The sequence below is a fragment of the Heloderma suspectum genome, chromosome 2 (genome assembly GCF_057233095.1).
Source record: "Heloderma suspectum isolate Gila_16-S chromosome 2, 16-S_ref, whole genome shotgun sequence".
In the NCBI taxonomy this organism is placed as follows: domain Eukaryota; kingdom Metazoa; phylum Chordata; class Lepidosauria; order Squamata; family Helodermatidae; genus Heloderma; species Heloderma suspectum.
Window position 1 is genome coordinate 59,071,152 of NC_139459.1, and position 20,097 is coordinate 59,091,248.

Below are 20,097 nucleotides of genomic sequence, written 5' to 3' on the forward strand. Positions count from 1 at the left end.
CTTACATTGTTCATTTAAGAAGGCCTTCTTGTCTCTCCTTGCTATTCTCTGGAACTCTGCATTCAGTTGGATATATCTTCCCCTTTCTCCCTTGCTTTTCACTTCCCTTCTTTCTTCAGCTACTTGTAAAGCCTCATCAGACAGCCACTTGGCTTTCTTGCATTTCTTTTTCTTTGGGATGGATTGAGTTGCTGCCTCCTGAACAATGTTACGGACCTCCGTCCATAGTTCCTCAGGCACTCTATCAGGTCTAATCCCTTAAATCTATTCCTCACCTCCACTGTATATTCATCAGGGATATGATTTAGGTCATACCTGAATGGTTTAGTGGTTTTCCCTCCGTTCTTCAATTTAAGCTGAAATTTTGCAACAAGAAGCTCATGATCTGAGCCACAGTCAGCTCCAGGTCTTGTTTTGACTGACTGTATAGAGCTTCTCCATCTTTGGCTGCAAAGGACATAATCAATCTGATTTCGATATTGACCACCTGGTGATGTCCATGTGTAGAGTCGCCTCTTGTGCTGTTGGAAAAGAGTGTTTGCTATGATCAGCGTGTTCTCTTGGCAAAACTCTATTAGCTTTTGTCCTGCTTCATTTTGTACACCCAGGCCATGCCTGCCTGTTATCCCAGTGATTTCTTGACTTCCTACTTTAGCATTCCAATCCCCTATGATGAAGAGGACATCTTTTTTTGGTGTTAGTTCTAGAAGGTGTTGTAGGTCTTCATAGAACCGATCAACCTCAGCTTCTTCGGCCTCAGTGGTTGGGGCATAGACTTGAATTACTGTGATGTTGAATGGTTTGCCTTGGATTCGTACTGAGATCATTCTATCGTTTTTAAGATTGTACCCCAGTACTGCTTTTCCCACCCTTTTGTTGACTATGAGTGCTACTCCATTTCTTCTAAGGGATTCTTGCCCACAGTAGTAGATATGATGGTCACCTGAATTAAATTCGCCTATGCCTGTCCATTTTAGTTCGCTGATTCCCAAGATGTCGATGTTCAATCTTGCCATCTCATGTTTGACCACCTCCAGCTTATCTTGATTCATTGATCTGACATTCCAGGTTCCTAAACAACATTGTTCTTTACAGCATCGGATTTTCTTTTCACCACCAGACACATCCACAGCTGAGTGTCCTTTCGGCTTTGGCCCAGCCGCTTCGCTCTTTCTGGCGCTACTTGGAAATACCCTCTGCTCTTCCCCAGTAGTATATTGGACACCTTCCGACCTGAGGGTCTCATCTTCCGGCGTCATCTCTTTTAGCCTTGTGATACGTTCCATGGGGTTTTCTTGGCAAGAATACTGGAGTGGGTTGCCATTTCCTTCTCCAGTGGACCACATTTTGTCAGAACTCTCTGCCATGACCTGTCCGTCTTGGTTGGCCCTGCATGGCATAGCTTATGGCTTCACTGAGTTATGCAAGCCCCTTCGCCACAACAAGGCAGTGATCCATGAAGGGGAAGAAAATGTCCTTACCCGATGCTAGTTGGGCAAGGGAGGCTGTAGCCCTGAGCACATGAGACAATTGGGAGGAGGTGTTTGGGCAGATATGACCAAATATGACCAAGGATGAATGTGAGTTCAAAGAAGATGTACCAGGGAGAAATACATCAATCAAGATAACATGCCCAGATGGCAGACTTTTAGCCATGTTTTAGTAAACTTCATATTAACCCGTTAGTGGTAATGCCAGATATGTTCCCAAAATATGTGGGCATAAAACATGAGATGGTTGGGGATAGAGACACACCTGACTGGTGAATGGATAGTCTAATCACTCATTCACCCCGTTTCTGACTGGAAGGTGGTGGTTTCATCACTCATTGGGGCCCCCACCTTTGACTAGAACAAGTATAAAAGCACAGGTGGTGAAGGCTGCAGCTCACTTCGTTCCTTCGCCTCTGATCTTCTCTAGAACACCGGACCCAAGGGCTTGGGTAACTATGGACCTCTTTAGACACTTAAGACTTTGGAACTTAGAATATTTTCTGAAGTTAGGGCTTAGAGTATTTTCTGAAAACTGAATTTAGAATTATTTCTGAGGTTGGGTCTTAGAATTATTTCTGAGCTTAAGACTTGGAGTTATTTCTGAAGATGGGACTTAGAATTACTTCCAAGTCTTGGGTTTTTCCTTTCACTCTAACTTCTACCTTTATTCTTCACATGCCTAGAAGAACTCAATAATGCTTTAGCACAGTTTTTTATAATTCAAGTAATGTGCAGGAAGAGAATGAAGGAGAGTTAACAATTATGGTTTAGTTTAGGTTTGTTTTAGTTTAGCTTTAAACTTCAACAGGAGTTTAAACAGGAGTAAGTAGGAAAGAGGAGTCATAACAATATTAGAAGCTCTAGCTGTTATCACCAGATAATTTGTAGTACCAGTTTTGGCAATTGCAATTCTTTTAATTAATCTCCTATTTCTATTGCATTCTCTTTCCCTATAATCACAGAGTGAGTTTCTAATGCTTGCTCATATAACCATTATTTTGCCATTAATTTTGTAATTTTCCTAAAATAAATACATTTTGATTTATAATTTTGTCTATAGTGATGTTTGTCTGTTTAGATTAGCTTGGTTACCCACTGGGGTGCTTCGGACCCATTTAGTGCCGATTCTGAGATTAAACAGGACCAAATTTACACCTCTGTGCTTTACTTGCAATTTTTTTTATCATATTAATACTCCCTTGTAAATATGTTTAGGACTGCAGCCTGTATTATGTTCTTGTCCTGCCAGAGCATAGCTGTAAAAAACAACAACTTCAGCCTTACCTGTGAGGCAATACTTTAAGACAGAAGAACTACAAACATTCAACCTAGTCGTATTTGTATACATGGAACTAAACCAGTAGATGGCGACCCTTTAAAAAAGAAAGGAAGATCTTGTTCAGTATATATTGAAAGAACCAGGAAATGTTAATATCTGAATAAAATTTTGATATATTTAGGGTGCAATCCTACTCAGATAGGCGGCCGCCTCCAATCGTTCCCGCCACGCTTCTCCTGCCCTGCATTTTCGGCTAGACAGCCAATTGCGGCTGTCTAGCCACAGGAGGGCTGAGTGGGGGAGGAGGCTTTTGAACGGCACATTGGATGTGTCGTACAGACGTTACCACCCTACTGCCCCGGAATGCCCCTTTTCGGCCGTCTGCGCTCCCCTTGTGAGTGTGGAGGACAGGGCTGTTCTGTGCTGCCTCCAAAAGGGGAAGGCAGGTTTACACTATCACCATCCCCCCCTCCTGTCTCCCAAAAGGCAACAAATATGTGCTTTTTCTACCTTCGTTGGGTCAAATAGAAAATGAAAATTATCACTAGAGAGTTGTTGTGTCATAAATCTTTTATTATCAATATCTATGATAAAATACCCAATTTTCCTTGAAAACAGTGGCAAATACCATCAGTAAAGTTTCATCAGTAGACAGTACACTGCATTACATTTTACAAATGCCTTTAAACCTGATTTCACAGTACAATCCATGATCTAGTTAAGTAAAAAACAGCTGAAATGACAACATACACTTTGCTTGACTCCAAGAACTTGGCTGAGCTAGGTTATGGGCTGGGTTTTAAGCCATTAAAAGCAGCCAAAAATTGAATCCATAGGGGCTTCTAGATCTTTTACAAATAAATGAATAGTAAATGCCTCACACTCCATAATGTTTAAAATGAAAATATATAAGACACGTCAAATAACAATTAAGGTCAAGATCTTTAATAACTTCTTTCAGAAATGCTTATGGTTTTATAATAAAAATAATTAAGATTAAGATTAGATTATATAACATTCACACTCTGGGGTTGTACTTCACTAACCAACACTAATTCAAAGTTGACTTACTTCTACGTTAAAACTTGCACTAAGGCTGCAATCTTCAATGCACTTACCAGGAATGAAGTCTCACTGAGCTGAGTGGGACTTGCTTCTGAGCAAACATGCTTAGGAATGAGGCTGTGAATCTCCTTCCCATCCAACTACATTTCCCAAGATCTACACATAGTTATTGATTTTAGATCATCTGCCTTTGTGTGCACTAATTTAGAATGCTGTGGAACACAAATGCTGAATCTAAAAATCAGTGGGCTGCATCTAGTAGCTGCTCATTTGAGAAGCCGAAAGAACTGTTCTGACAGCAGAAACTCCGTTCTTCAGGATCACCTGGTCTCTGGCAATCACAGTATTCCATAGCTGAATTCTTCTCACAATGAGCAATCTACCAAATGCACTGTGTCACTAATCTAAGGCTTTTGGGAAAGAACTTTCATGACACTGGGGGCAGTGGGGGGGGGGGTAGAATGAGAGAGAGAGATATGAAGTTCAAAGTAGACTCTGCATCACCGCTGGGTAAAATCATATTTAGTGCCTCAGCAGTATTCCAGAACAAAATCACTTTGTAATGGTTCAACCCAAAAGGTCCACAACTCTGCAGAACAAACAAGGCACTAGCAGTTTTCAAAGTCCAGTCCCAAACTGGATGGAGATCTTGGTTAAGCAGGAAACAGATTACCTTAACTGTGCTTAATACTGCTGTGGACCCAATACTTAACTGTGGTGAACAAAGGAGGAATGAATTTATTTGAGAAGGGAAGGGATAGGGAAAGAATTGTCTGATCTGGCAACTCCCTCCTACTCTCTTGACCACAATTAAGGGCTCAATCCTATATAAGTTTAGACAGAAAAAAAGTCCAACAACTCCCAGCATCCCTCAGCCAGCATAGTTGCCTGAGGGATGATGGGAGTTGTAGGACTTTTTTCTGTCTAAATATGCATAAGATTGCACTCTATTACATTTGCTAATGTTTATACTAATATTCTGCAAGTTATTTGTTTTCAGGCTTACACTGTTCGGTGCCTGTTTTCTTAGTATTCAGTGGTACTAAATCAGTGGTTTTCATTATTATAAATAATACTTCCAAAGCTAACTGCCACAATGAAACAGTCTGCAGCATTAGATCTTTCTCCATTAGTTTGGTGCAAGCAACCTGTACTCAAGATTAGAGCTAAAAGGAATTGCTAACCGCATCTCTCAATGGCCATTCTCTGGCAGGTCTGATCTTCCTGCTTACTGTTCTGCTCCAGTCTACAGCAGGAAATAGGCACTCTTAACATTTAAGGAACTGAATACATCCATCTATCCACCCTCGAGACTACAGGGCTAAAGTGCTGAATACAGTGGGGGTCAAACTCCATATGTGCAATGATCTTTGATATAGGGGGAATATTGTGCAATCAAGATTCAAAAGGATGAAAAATAAATTTGTGTGATCGTGACAATCCTGAAACCATTCACTGTTTTCACAAGGGCTGCTGTTAGCATCCTTCCTATTGAGTTCCGAATGATCAAGATAGTTTCAGAAACACAGCTATAAGACACAAAACCCCGTTTCACACAAGAAAGTGGCAATGTTCCATTGGGTTACACAGGATTTTTATACTGAAAAAGAACAAACGATTGACAAGGGTTTATGTTAAGTTCCTTGAAAATAAACATTGTACAAAATGGAGAAACAAAGGAAAAGCAAAAGAGAAAGAATGTCATCTGGAGGTTGCAAAACTTTTACCTGAAGTCCCGCCCACACCTGTAATGTGAGAAGGATCCCAGCCAGGACACAAGAGGTATAGCTTTTGCCAGCCACCTCCCACAAAATGTTAATTTACACTCTCCTCAGACCATTGTACTCACACAACAGTCAACCAAATAATTTGCAACTCACTAGTGCAGAGGTATTTCTGTAGTTGCTCTACTGAAGAAACCAAGGGCGTTTGATCATGGGTGTAAGCATTAAATATAAAATTGTCAGACTCAACTTTTAACAGTTACACACTCACATTTACACCATTAGTCACATTTAAAGAGCAAGCAATATACTTCAAATATTCACTGACATTTCATTTGTTTTGGAAACAATAGCAAAGTGCAACACAATTCAAGAAGGGCAATATATGATATAGTGCTTTATATTAACATTTGGTAATAACTGCAGTTTACATTCACCCCATACAATAAAAATTAAATGACTTGAGTACTTTAACTTAGTGCATCTAATGAGACAGTGGAATGTTCTAACTCTCCCCTCCCCAAAAGTACAGCTCATAATAAATTTTGGTCATTCAAAATACACCTTCAACATAAATCCCTAACTCAAGTCTGACACAAGTGCAAAACTTTTCATGTTAGCATATCATGTTTCAAAATGCTTGAAAATACAAAATAACATATTTAGAACATCTGTCGAATAGCACTTAACTTATATGCAAACCTGACTTGAGAAAATAGAAGGAACAATGAGTAGCTTTGGCACAGCTACTAGCTTATATAGGACTTTTAAAAAAATAGGAATGAAGTAGATAAAAATAAGAATCTTTATGGCTTATCAGCCAGTTTTTCCTTTAAAGAAACTTACTACACCACTGGGTTTTATGATAGCACCTTCTTAGATGTGGTATACTATGAAGTTGTTCTAGAATTGGTTGCACGAAGTGCTAGACTTGCAATCGATCTCATAGCACAGGTAGAAACTTTGTGACAAACTCCAGCATTAGAAATGTAGTTGGAAGCCAAATGATACAGCCGTTCAGCTCCAAACGTATTAAAATGCCCCGGAAGGACTTTCTCCACAAGACCCCTATTTACTAATTCTATCAGTCGCTGGCAGGTTGCAACGTAGTCATTTATCCGGCTGTAGGGAAGCCAATCAATCATTGAGCCGTCATATACAACATCCCCACTGAACAGTATCTTCCGTTCTCTGTCATGCAAACAAATGCTTCCTCTTGAATGGCCAGGCATGTGCATGACAGTGAGCTGTCTGTCACCAAGGCTGATCACATCCCCTACAAACAAAAAACAAAAGAATGGGGGGGGGGGGGGGAATTGAATTTTTGAAGCATGATCTCCATAAGAAACTAACACCATATTACAAAGGTGTGACAAACCTAACCATTAGAAGCGTAACTGGAAGCCATCCACTTTCCAAACAACTTTTACACTCTAATACACAACCCAGATTGGAAGGTCAAAACTTCTGTGAGTGTAAATATTTAAACTGGTTCAGAGTTGAGTGGGGGGAGGGCAAAGTAACTGCATGGAGGAGCTATTAATTCAGGGGTGCTAAACCTCTTTCAGCCCAACTGGCTGATAAGCATTCCATTTTGGAGAAGCTCTTGGGGGCCCAGGCATGGGCAGAGTCAAGGGCAAATGGGGTGGGGCCAAAAAAACCTCAGAATGGCAGCAAACTGTAGTTTAAATCTCTTACTTCCAGTAACTAAGCCTTTCAGCATGGGGAAAAACTGCACAAAGGCTGGGAAAATACCAAACTATCAGTGGTTAGGGAAAGAGGGTGGGGCTATCTCAGGAACTCCAGGAGGGCTGGATTTGTCCCCTCGGTCTGAGGTTCTGCACCCCTCCATTAATTTGTCAGATGTCCTCCAACCATGTTTGCCAGATAAACAACCAGCTCTGAGCTACTGGAAGAGCAACAGCACAATCCTACACATGTCTTCCTTGAAGTAAGTCCCCCTGGGTTCAATGAGGCTTATTCCTAAGTGTGCTTAGGATTACACCCCACTCTCTCTTCCCTCAAGTAACCCTGTAGCCCAGTTCTCACAAGTCTTTTTGATATAAAATTATTTTACCACATCAGCTGTGCAAGGCAAGATATTAATTTGAGTAACTTTCGATAGCAAGCTGATATTGCTCACCAAACTTCAGTTGTTAGTGTTTTATTTTCCAAAGGAAATAACCTCATGGCAATTTTAACATGTCAAAAATTGATGTGAAATATCTGATCCTCTCCGATTTAAGAGCCAGAACAGTAGTACAGCTCCCCTCCCCATTCTATGTGAAAGGCTCCCACAGGAAAACACATGCTTGCCCAGCTGGAGGATTAGGGTCTATCTTGTCCTCAGAAATGTGGGATCTTGTTTCTTCATCCTTTCACAATAATGTACCCAGACTACAAGCTACCATGTTAGTTCCGATCTGACTAAATCAGGAACAGTTTTTTGCAATAAGTGTCCCAGCAGAAGATGTTGGAGGAGTCAGCATTTGGAAACTATGTCAAATATGGGTAACAAGAGACAAAGCTTTAAAAGCAATTGATAGGTTTTCTAGTAAGATTTATGTATTTTATTGCTGTGAGCTGCCTTGGGAGAGCTTCTGCTCTGAAAGGCAGCTAAGAATTTTTTAAAATAAATAAATAGTAACAAATTGACAAGCCAAATGGCATTGCCATAAAGAATTGATATGTTAAATGGCAGGCCTGTTAAGCAAAACCACTAATAATTTGGGAACTTGAAGGTGGCCAATAGTAACACTATGTTTTTTTAACAAAGGATTTAAGACATACAGGCCAGTGATTGTGTTCCTTCTGAAGTGAAGTGGCAGAAACTGTTATTAAGGTGACAACTCTTAACCATATATAGAAGAACAAGTGTCGCATATATAGAAGCAGCAGCCCGGAGAGCAAGGGCCACTGCCTCCCAGAAAATCATCGTATCAAGGAGAAAACATGACTCTATCCACCGACCAGAGAAGAAACAGCTGCAGGAAGACCCCCCGCCAAAAAATCCCACTCTGTTCCAGCTGCCTATTAACACTGGGACGGCAGAGCCAAAGGAAGGCACACTTTGGCCTCTGCCATCAGACAGGAGATGAACGGGGAACTGCACTCCTTGCTTCCCAGGTAGAATATAATGGCCTAACTGACCCAATCCATCAGCCAGTTAAGGTGCAGCTGCTCCAATGCTTTCTTTCCTCTTCCCTTCCAATCCATTTTGCCTTTTGTATCATGCCTATTGGATTATGAGAGTCATATATTTTGCTGTACGGCACATAGAAAATTATAGGCACTTTATATGTTGTTAATAGTAGTAATAGGAATAATAGTAATAACAATAATAACAACGGATAATAGTAGTAATAGGAATAGTAAAATATAATTAAAAAACATCGTCATCGCAAGGAAATTTAAAGTGATGCCCATTTGGATAACAAAAAAATCTAACCTTCGCTTATATGGTAATGGGGCTCAAATTACATGCAATCTCCCACAAAAGTGACCTTGGGATCATGGAAGAAAGGTCACTGAAAATGGCAGCTCAGTACTTCAGCAGTACAAAAGGCAAATTCAGTGACAGGGATGAGAATGAAAAATAATACACCAAGTAGCATAACCTCATTATAGGATTAAATACTGCATGTAAATGCGGCTGCTCTGTCTCAGAAAGGATACTGGGAGGGCTAGAGATGGTACAGAAAGGATATCTAAAGTGACTGCAGTGGGTGAGGTAGGAGGTGGACATTTTTTTAATAAAGCAAAAAAGAAGAAAAAGATGGGGACAGATAGAGGTTTACAAAATAATGACTGGGTACAGACATCACGATAACCCATAATGGGTTAAATAAGCCATGATAGGTTATTTAACCCATAATGGGTTATCGTGTTGTCTGTCGGGGGGATTTTTAACCCACGATGGCTTATTTGGCCATAATAACCCATGCGGATAACCCACAGTCTGCAGGAGGGTTTTCTTAATCATTGTGGATTATCATGTCATCTGGAGGTCACTGTGGGTTATTTCAGTTGCCTACAGAGTTGTGCAGCAAGAGCGGTCAAAACCGCTGCCACTCTACTCCTTGCCAGCTTTAGTGCTTTAAAGTGACCAAACTTGCAGTGTCAAGGGGGAGGGGGAATGCACAATTTCCCTATTGGAAAATGTTAAAGCAAGCCAGCCAGCAGTGGCAATGGGCAGAAATGCACATTTCCACTTTTGCGCAAAAGCAATATAGTGATATACTGGTACGGGGAACAAGTAAAAGCAAGTTCGCCAGCAGTGACAATGGGGGAAATGCACATTTTCGCTTTTGTGCAGAAGCGCTATAGCACTTGACCGGTATTAGGAGCCAATTAAAGTGACCAAGCCTACAGGGTCAAAGGGGGGGGGGGTGCGCCATTTCCATATTGGGAACAAATTAAAGCAACTAAGGCACCAGTGTATATTTTTCTGCACCATCTCGCTCCTTTCACAGTTAGTCGCAGGGTTTTGATGGTGCATCAGGCGCCTCCTTGTTAGAGGATTGTATTGCCCCTGTCGTAGGCCTCTTAATTTAGAGGTGCCAAGATAGTGATACATCAGATCCAGGTTTACTTACAAGGAGTACTTTATTGAGTACCATCAGCACACAGGCATACCCAATGGTTGGATCAGACAGCTTCTCTGAACCCAGAGCCATGGGGTAAAATGGGTTTTATACCATACATGTTAGCAGTGAGGCAGCATGACAACAGCAAGCGTTATTTAGCATTCATCTACAACTTTCTCAGCATAGGCTAACAGTGCTTGGTCAGAAGGGAAACAGTCAGAGCTTTCCCAGCACAGACACCTGCAGCTTTAAGGCAAACAAGCTTCACTTCCCAGGCACATCCTGATAAGACACTCCAGCTTAAGAAACGGCAGCCAACTGAACCAAAGTCAGAGAGCATTATTGATCATCTAAGCCACTCTAAAACTACTAATACCTTGGTTCAAGCCTGGGGCCTTACATTGATGCAGGGTGAGAGCTTTGGTCCTGATCCTGCAAACCCCCAAGGTGTTATAGCCACCACCCCTTTCTGGTGCACTTGGGATTTTTGCTCCTCTCAGTTACCATGCAGGTTGATGGTGCATTGGGTGCCTCCTGACTAGAGGAGGCTGTATGTGAAGTTTTGTCCCAATCCTGCAAACCTCCAACAGCCACCACCCCCCTTTTTGGTGCTCTTGGGATTTTCACTCCTCTGGAGTAAGTGTGCAGGGTTGGATCAGATGCCTCCTGATTAGGAGAGGCTGTGTGTGTTTTGTCCTGATCTTGCAAATCCCCAAGGTTTTATAGCCACCACCCCATTTTTGGTACACTTGATATTTTTGCTCCTTGTTGAAATAGTCGCATGGGGTTTTGATGTTGGATCGGGTGCCTGCCAGCTGTAAACTTCCAGCACTTTAGAGGTGAAATGGCACCAATGCTCGGGCAGGACTGCGGCAGGGCGAGTCAAATTACACAGAGTAGCTTAATAAACTACTCACAGTATCTTATTAGCCCATTCATGTGGCAGGGGATCATGGACTATTTTAAAAATAAGCTACTGTGAGTAGCTTATTAACCCATTATGGGTTATCGTGATGTCCGAACGTGTCCAATGACAAGTATGAAAGGAGTGAATAGAGACATTCATTTTCTCAAAAAATGCTAGTACTTGGGATCATTCAATGTAATTTATTGGCAGTAAGTTCAGGATAAGGACATAGTCGTATGTCAGACAACATGCATTACTGTTAAAAGAATTCATTGCTACAGGTAGTTGCCATAGCCATTGGCATAGATGTTTTCAGGAAGGGAGTCTGAGGAACTGAGGCAAATAACAGTGACAAAAGATGAAGTTCTCAACCTTATTAATAAATTGAAAGCAAATAAATCACCAGGCTCAACTGGTATCCATCCTAGAGTTCTCAAAGAACTCAAATATGAAATTGCTCAAAACATTAAAAAAAGAATATATATATATATATGAAATTGCTGATCTTCTAACCAAAATATGCAACATGTCCCTAAGATCAGCCTCTATACCAGAAGACTGGAGAATGGCCAATGTAACACCAACTTTAAGAAGGGATCCAGGGGGGATCCGGGAAATTACAGTCCGGTTAGCTTAACGTCTGTTCCAGGTAAATTGGTTGAAGACATTAGTAAAGATTACATTAGTAAGCATATAGAAGGACAAGCCTTGCTGAAAAAGAATCAACACGGCTTCTGCAAAGTTAAGTCCTGTCTCACTAACCATTTAGAGTTGAGAGTGTCAATAAACGTATAGTCAGTGTGAGCCAGTAGACATTGTCAAAAGCCTTTTGGAAGTCCAAGTAAACAAAGTCCCTCACCAAAGACTCCTGAGCAAACTTAGCAATCATGGAATAAGACGACAGGTCCTCTTATGGATCAGTACATGGTTAAAGGACAGAAAGCAGAGAGTAGGAATAAATGGAAAATTCCCCAATGGAGGGAAGTAAATAGTGGGGTCCCACAGGGATCTGTATGAGGACCAATGCTTTTCAACCTGTTCATGAATTATCTGGAATTAGGAGTGAAGTGGCCAAGTTTGTGGATGACACCAAATTATTTAGGGTGGGTAAAACAAAAAGGGATTGTGAAGCGCTCCGAAAGGATCTCTCCAAACTGGGAGAATGGACATCTAAATGGCAAATGCAATTCATTGTAAGCAAGTGTAAAGTGATGCACGTTGGGGTAAAAAATCCCAACTTCAAGTATAGCCTGATGGGGTCTGAGCTAGCAGTGACCGACCAGGAAAGAGATCTTGGGGCTGTGGTGGACAGTTGTCAACCCAGTGTGTGGCCGCTGTAAAAAAAGGCAAACTCTGTTAGGCATAATTAGAAAAGGTACTGAGAATAAAACTGCCAATATCATACTGCCACTATACAAATCTATGGTGTGCCACACTTGGAATACTGTGTACAGTTCTGGTCACCACACCTAAAAAAAGATACTGTAGAGCTGGGAAAAGGTGCAGAAAAGAGCAACTAAAATGATCAAGGAGCTGGGGCATCTCCCCTATGAGAGAAGGTTACAACAGCTGGGATTGTTTAGCTTGGAAAAAAGGAGGGTAAGGGGAGACATGATAGAGGTCTACAAAATTATGTATGATGTGAAGAATGTGGATAGGGAGACATTGTTCTCCCTCTCTCAAAATACTAGAACCCTATGGGGTCATCCTATGAAGCTGATTGGTGGGAGATTCAGGCCAGAACTTCTTCACACAGCACATAGTTAAACTATGGAATTCGCTATCACAGGATGTAGTGATGGTCACCAATTTGGATGGCTTTAAAAGGGGGTTGGACAAATAACTGGAGAAAAAGGCTATCAATGGCTGCTAGTCTTGATGGCTATGTGCTACCTCCAGTACCAGAGGCAGTAAGCCTATGCACACCAGTTGCTGGGGAACATGGGTGGGAGGGTGCTGTTGCACTCATGCCCTGCTTGTGGGTTCCTGGTCCAAAGCTGGTTGGCCACTATGTGAACAGAACGCTGGACTAGATGGAGCCTTGGTCTGATCCAGCATGGCTCTTCTTATGTTCTTAGTGTTCACTTGCACGTATTTTTATGGATGTGCACTAGAGTCCAAATGGATCCATTCCCGACTTAAATATCTTCTAGAGATGAGCCTTAAAAGAACAGGAACACTAGAAATCTTCACTAACAAAATTGTAACAAGGCCAAAGCAAAAAAACGGAAGTAATTTTCCAGGAACAGGGAGCAGAAAAGAGGGAGTGCCCCTGGAAAAGTGGAGCAAGTTAGAGCATGGGTCCCCAACCTTTTTGGACCAGTGGGCTTATTTGGGAATTTTAGAAACCACAAAATGCCTAATCAGTGGATGGCCATTTTGGCATCAACCTGTTGCATGGATCTACCCGTCGCTATCAATCTTACGTTGCGTCTTACTCAGCAAAAACATTTGTTTCGTGTCTATTGGACACTACAATGTCTCTTTAATAAGGGATTGTCTATTTCAGCTAACTGCTGGCAGTGCAATACAGCCAATGCTTCTTTTAAATGTATACTTTGGCAATGTCCAGCAGTTGCTTCTTTTGGGGGAGGAGGTTATTACACATATTATTATTATTCTTTGGGGGAGGAGGTTATTATTGTACTGGAACAGCCTTGAATATTTGCTGATGTACACTCTTTTAAATTATTCACCGGCTTCATAGAAATTTATTTATTTATTTATTTATTTATTTCATTTCTATACCGCCCAATAGCCGAAGCTCTCTGGGCGGTTCACAAAAACTAAAACCAAACAACACACCAAATTAACAAATGGTCAGTGTAAATGGACTCTCCATGCCCTTTTGAAAGCTAAAAGGCTGGTATTACAACATTAAAAGGACAAACACTTGCCTCAACTTTAATGTCAGTTAACTAACCCAAAATATTAAGCCAGAATCTGTTCTGACTTTGGCTTAATATCCTGGTTAGTTACCTAACATTAAACCAGAGTTCCCCATTTCAAATTCAAGAAGGAACTCTAGCTTAAAACAAACCAGAATCACAAGCTGAAGCCAGTGCACATTAGAAAGAGCAAGGAGAGAGTACCCAGTCCTAATGCTCATTCCCAGCTTTGTGAGCCATAGTTTATGAACCTAGGAATGTACGTCTGAAACAGGCAACTGTTCATTTAACTCTTGTAAGCTGTTCTCTGGGTAGTTATTTTTAAAAAGCTAACAAGAAACAATAGTAATTACTCAGAAGTAACCCCATTAATTTCAATGACACTTCAAAGTAAGCCTAAGTAAATTAATTTATGCTCCCAGGAAATAAAATGGTGACATGAAACTAATTTGGAAGAAGATTTTCAAGAGCCTTACATTAACAGAAATTGTGTGCTCCATCTGGAAATGTGAATACATGGGATTATGATCTCATATCTCATGCTGAAATCTTAGTCAAATGCTGTTGTTGGACCCTTGCTGTGTTCTTCTGGTAAGCAATGAGGCAAAGTGGCACCTGATGCCATTCCTGGAAAGCTTATCATCTCTGGGAATGCCACCTCCCCACAGATGAACAGAATACTAAGATTCCAATTTCAGCAAGCTTGATTAGAAAAAATATTACTATTTTTTCTTTTATTCTCTCTTTTTTTTTAAAGGATCTTGAAAAAAATCAAGATTTAATTAACAAAATTATAACCAATAGCTTGTTCTAATATACCCTCAAACTTCATCCCCCTTGCATTTAATATTGAATTAGCAAGAATGGCCAACAGATCCATCAATATGACACTGTATATACCTATATCCCCCTCACAGACACTGTTGTTCAATCCTTATGCAGGCCGGCATTCAACTGCGCACATGAGGGAAATAGGAAACACACTTACCAGGGAGTAAGCTCTACTGGACATAGAAGGGCATACATCTGAGTAAACATACATAGTATTGCACTGTTAAGACTGTTAACACGGAATATTATTTTTGGATGGTATTTAAAGAATTTGTTTTACATGTATTATCTTTACTGATTTTTTATCCAAAATAATCTAAATAACAAATTGTAGAATGGACTCACACATGCCAACCTAGAGTAAATGTCCCATAAAACTAAGGTTGGGCTGTTTGCTCTCAAACAAGAGTGAACATTGGTTATTGATTGATTAGAAATGTAATAAATAAAAATAAAATAAACAGTGCCACACAAACCCCACAATGATGTCTCCAGTGTACATGACTATTATTCCATATATCTGGTGGCTAGGCTTGTATTTGTTACTGATGGATTGAACAAACTTATTTTGTACACTAACAATACCTCTTGGCAAAATTGAGTTGTCAAGTCATTTGAGGGGAAACTGTTTTACTATTTATTCAGTGCACAAAATTTCTTAACTATATGTTGTATTTCACACATACATGCCAGCCTAAGACTTCACTTCCTACAATCCATTCTTCAGGAGCCACCGGAAACATCTCCACCCTTGCTCTCTCATTCACAGACACTCACACTGCATATCCATGTTGGCATGCCCTTTAAGAGAGAGATACATTCAACTTGGAAGCAGTATACATTGGTTTTGCAAGATTCCCTCCTCCAAACCCTGGATACGGGTGTTAAAACTCTAAAAGAAAATATGCCATACCCCATGTTACACACACAACATACACAGAGTTGGACTGCAAGATCCTTGACAAAAGATGCATTTGTCTCTTACATTTTCTTTTTCTCTTGAAGATACACACACACACACACACACACACACACGGCATACAGAGCTCTGCTCCTGTGCTCACTTCTATTATCTTGCTTTTAAAAAATTGTATACCACTGCAAGAACAGTGTAAGATGCCCACTTTCTACTCCCTTCTCCACTTCCACTTTCTTGCTCCTCCCCATTTACATATTTCCTAAAAAGTCTCAAAGCCCTATAAAAATATTATTCGCTTTCACAGTTTGCAGAAATCTCAGTTCTCAAATGTTGGAGAACTGCCCCACCCCTTTATGTTCAGGAGTTGCTGAAGCCATCCAAGGAACATCACTGACTCTGTTCTCTCCCTATCGCACAGGATCATCAGAGCATTCAAAATCCCCTTCCCTTTACAGATTCTCTTGTAAACTGGAGCAATAAAGCCCTGCAGCTGGCCCACTATAGCGAGTAACAGGTTATGAATTTTGTAGTCTAGTAGTGCCCTAAGAAACACTGGAGCCCAAACACAAAGCTACCACCAGCACCGAATACTTACGAAGCAGCTATATTAATATTAATAATATTTATAATGCATTCTATTAGATTATACTAAATACTGGTATTTGTGAAGTATACTAACAAGAAACAAAAAATATGAAACCTTGGCATTTTGTTAAGTGAATAATATGTATATTATATATTATATAAACATTCGTCTACCACACAAATTGCTTTCCTTGCAATAATAGGAAACCTTTTACTGAGTTGGGGGCTCTAGCAGCCCACCCTTTCCATGTCATAATACACAACGGGAACACCCTAAGAGATGGTCTCCAGATGTGCTCGACATGCCTGCTGGCTGGGGATGATGGGAGTTGTTGTCTGTCCAACACATCTGTAGGGCGCCAGGTTAAGCAAGACTACTTAGGGTAAAGTCTGATCAGTGCATTTGCGCAGTACGGACACAGAAAGCGTTCCTGGTACTCAAAACGGCCTGCAAGCCCCAGTTCTCGAAGACCCATCAGGCCTTTGAGAAAGTCACTCTGCGCATGGCCAGAAGCACTCTTTAGTACTACTTCAACCGGTGTCGTGCACTGTCATTGAAAGGTGGCTCCAGTACAGAGCCCGGGGGATGCCTGGGCGGCCTCAGCGCCTCTCCCGGCACTTACCCTCCTGCAAGATGTGGGTCGGCTGGACGGGCCGCACTCGGAACTGCCTGGCGCTCCAGCCGGGGCTGGGCTGCCGCACCACCTCCCTGTCCGAGAGCCAGGTGACGGCCTCGTAGTTGTCGCCGCGGCGCAGGGCTGCGGCCTCGGCGCTGTGCACGGCCACCTCCTCGAACTGGTGCAGCCCGCCCGAGTGGTCGAAGTGCACATGGGTGGCCACGGCGAGCAACGGCCGCGGCCCGCCGCCCGCCGGCTCCTTCCCCTCCTCGCTGCCACGCTGCCCCTCGGCGTCGCCCGGGGCCGGCCCGGGGCCCAGAAGCCCAGCCAAGTGGAGGTAGTCGGGGAGGCTGCGCAGCCCCAGCCCCGTGTCGATCACCACGTCCCGCTGCGAGCCGCGCACCAGCCAGATGTTGGCCCGGTTTTCAGACTCGTAGAAGCGCTCCTGGATCCAGTAGATGCCTCCGCCCAGGGACTTGTGCGCGAACCACTCCAGCGCCGACATCGCCGCCGCCGGCCACAAACCGCAAGCCGCGCAGGATCCTACGTCCGGCAACTGGACGCGGGTGCAGCCTGTCCCTCTGCGCACAGAGAGCGCGGACGCGCAGCTACGGCAGACCGACGGAGGGCGGGGAAGAGCCGGAGCCGAGGAGGGGGACGGAGCCGCTGAAGCAGGACGCGCTCGGCCTAGCGAGGGATCTCCGCCCCGTCCCTGCCCACTGCGGTAGCGCGTCACAGGGAACGAAAGGAGCGGGCTTGGCTTAAGTTGGAAATGCGGCTGCACGTGGAGAGTTCGGGCTTGAGCTGATAGGGGTGAGGCTGCAGCTACGGCACGGAGGAAGCTGCAAAGGGCTCGTGGTCGTGCGTGTTTCGTTTTTCAAGACGCGATTTTTCTGTTTGATATGCGGCTGAATCTATTATTTCCCCATGCGTGTTTGGGAAGCACGGAAAGGGGGTCGTGTGCAAGTATAGATGTTTCTTCGGGGGGCGAGTTCGGTTAAGGCTGCAATCTTGGCCTGCACGCTTCTTATGAACGGAGTCCTATCTGCTTCCCAGCTGTCCCTCGCTTGGTTTGGCGCCCTATGAAGCAGCACTGTCGCTATTTTGCCAGTTTGGCTTTCTAGAAGTTTTAAAGGGGCGAGGAGCAGCCGCATTTTGACTCGTAAATGTACCCGCATGCACACAAATGCCTGTGCACGATTTCCTTACGCCCATAACCGCCTGCGCTATGCAGATAGTAAATGTTGCTGAATGAGTTGCAGCTGTTGTTAATCTGATGGGTTGTCAGATAAAACGTTAAGTGTTTCCTCTAGAAAACGGTTACGGCCAGTTTAATGTACAGCAAGCAGAAAAGAGGCCTCCGTGATGTGTAAAGAAGGTGGGAGGGAATCCTTGCTATGAGAAGATTATACTCAAGAATCTCTCTCTCTCTGTTTTCATCTGTGGCATATTGGAGAATATGAAGCCCTGTAGAATAAATGGGATTTATGCTGAGTAACAGTGCAGTCCAGTACATGTATACTCAGAAGGAAATCCCATTGAGTTCAATGGGGTAAGTGGGTATAGGATTGCAGCCTTGGTGTGCATAGATCTCTCAATCTGATGTTATGCATTTCCCCCCCAAACCCAATTCTATGTGGTTCAATGGGGCTTAGGGTGCTTCTACTTTAAGTGATTAGTGTGGAGTTTCACCTATTCACTACTTAAGAGAGAATCATCCATCCACATGACACTATCATCCATTCACTATCCTCTTTCTGTGGTCTAAAAAGTCTGACTTTTTTTTTTTTTTTAGAAGAACAGAAGAGTAGCTCAATTTCTGCAGGTGTAGATTGCCTTAGTGCTGCTCTTCCATCTTTTAAAAGGGGTGTGGTTTCAACTTCTGGAGTGACATATCAAGCAGGTGAACCCTATTGTCCACTAATACGTTTTCAGTCACCCCTGTTCATTTTATTTTTTGTATCAGTTTTTTAGTTAGCACTAAAATACTTTTCTGGCTATGTAACCTTTAAAATACAAAGATGTTTATGCAATAAAACTAAAATAAAGTAGCACAGTGGTAATTAAGAAAAACCTTAAAAATTGGTCTCTCCTAATTTCTGTATAAGGATGTCGGAGAAATTTGCAACAGAATCAAATGAGTTCAGATTTCTCAGATCAGGGGAGTTGTAGTGGTAGAAGAGACAAAGGAGAAAGAGGCTAAGAGGTAAGTGGGCTGCAGGAAGCCCAGGGGGCTTCCCTTTATCCTTCTGAGTGGCTGTGAGCTCACCAGGTGCTTCTGAGAGCTCCAACTGAATGGGGGGGGGGGTGGCCTGAGTACTCCCAGCAGCTGAGCAGGCGGGAAGCTTCAGTCTGTTTCCCGCCTCCCAGCTGAGCAGAGCAGAGCAAGCTGCTCCAGCTGGTCCAGGGACTACAGGAGCGAGCGACCAGAGAGCGAGCGACCAGAGCGAGCAAACAGGTGGAGCAAACAGGAGTTGGCCAGGGGAGTTTGGCAGGAGAGGTCAAGGGGGAGGCCCCTAACATTTTTTCATTTTTTTATTTCATTTCATTTTTAACTAACTTTTTTCATTTATTTGTCTTGTAACACACACTTCCACACCAGTGGGACTCTGCTTTTAACCTCTACTGAGTAGAGGAGCAGGCACAGGCTAGTCTAGAACAATCACAAAGCTAGACACAAAAAGGGAAAAGAGGCAATGGAAGGACAGGACTCTCCAGTGGTGGTGACCTGCAAGGTGTGTGCAATGTTTATTTCTTGCCTGAGAACAACATGGCCTACAGGTGAAACAAGTGCAAGTTGATCACGCTGCTGGAAGAAAAAGTAAGTGGACTGGAGCAGCGACTGTCAACCCTCCGGGGAATAAGAGAACAGCAAGCGTTCTTGGACAGAATGGGGGAACTGCAGCAGCAAAGGGAAGACCAGAAGCTTAAAGGGCAACAGCAAGATGAGGCAGAAGTGCGAAATGCTGAGGTGAAGAAAAATGGAGGAGAGGATACTCTGTGGAAAAGGGTGACAGGAGAAGAAGAACTAGATGCCACTCTGCACCAGTGGAAGCAGTGGAGCTGTGGAACCAATTCCAGGTACTTGAGGATGAGACTGGAGGACAGCCTGCAGAGGAAGAATCACAGGGGAACCTACATGAGAGTGAGCAAGAGGCTGAAGGTCATTCAAAGAGAGGCGATGAAACCCAGGCCTACAACAA

General features: G+C 42.8%; 2 protein-coding genes across 10 annotated transcripts in view; one reads left to right on the top strand and one right to left on the bottom strand.

The window, feature by feature from the left end:
* Positions 1-5,416: 5,416 nt before the first annotated feature.
* On the bottom strand, positions 5,417-19,232 carry MBLAC2 (metallo-beta-lactamase domain containing 2). The gene is made up of 2 exons (XM_084833627.1): positions 16,901-19,232; positions 5,417-6,837 (listed from the first exon to the last, which is right to left on the bottom strand). The coding sequence occupies exons 1-2, from the start codon at positions 17,397-17,399 to the stop codon at positions 6,452-6,454; spliced, it is 885 nt and encodes a 294-aa protein (XP_084689753.1). The 5' UTR covers positions 17,400-19,232; the 3' UTR covers positions 5,417-6,451.
* POLR3G (RNA polymerase III subunit G) overlaps positions 17,384-20,097 on the top strand; it is a 45,004-nt gene continuing 42,290 nt past the window's right edge. For 5 of the 9 annotated variants that reach the window (XM_084833632.1, XM_084833634.1, XM_084833635.1 and 2 more), the window contains exon 1: positions 17,536-17,707. The gene's annotated coding sequence lies outside the window, so the exon portion shown is untranslated. Of the gene's footprint in view, positions 17,756-18,689; positions 18,798-20,097 lie in introns of those variants that run through there. The other 4 variants (XM_084833636.1, XM_084833639.1, XM_084833633.1 and 1 more) reach the window with 4 other exon arrangements.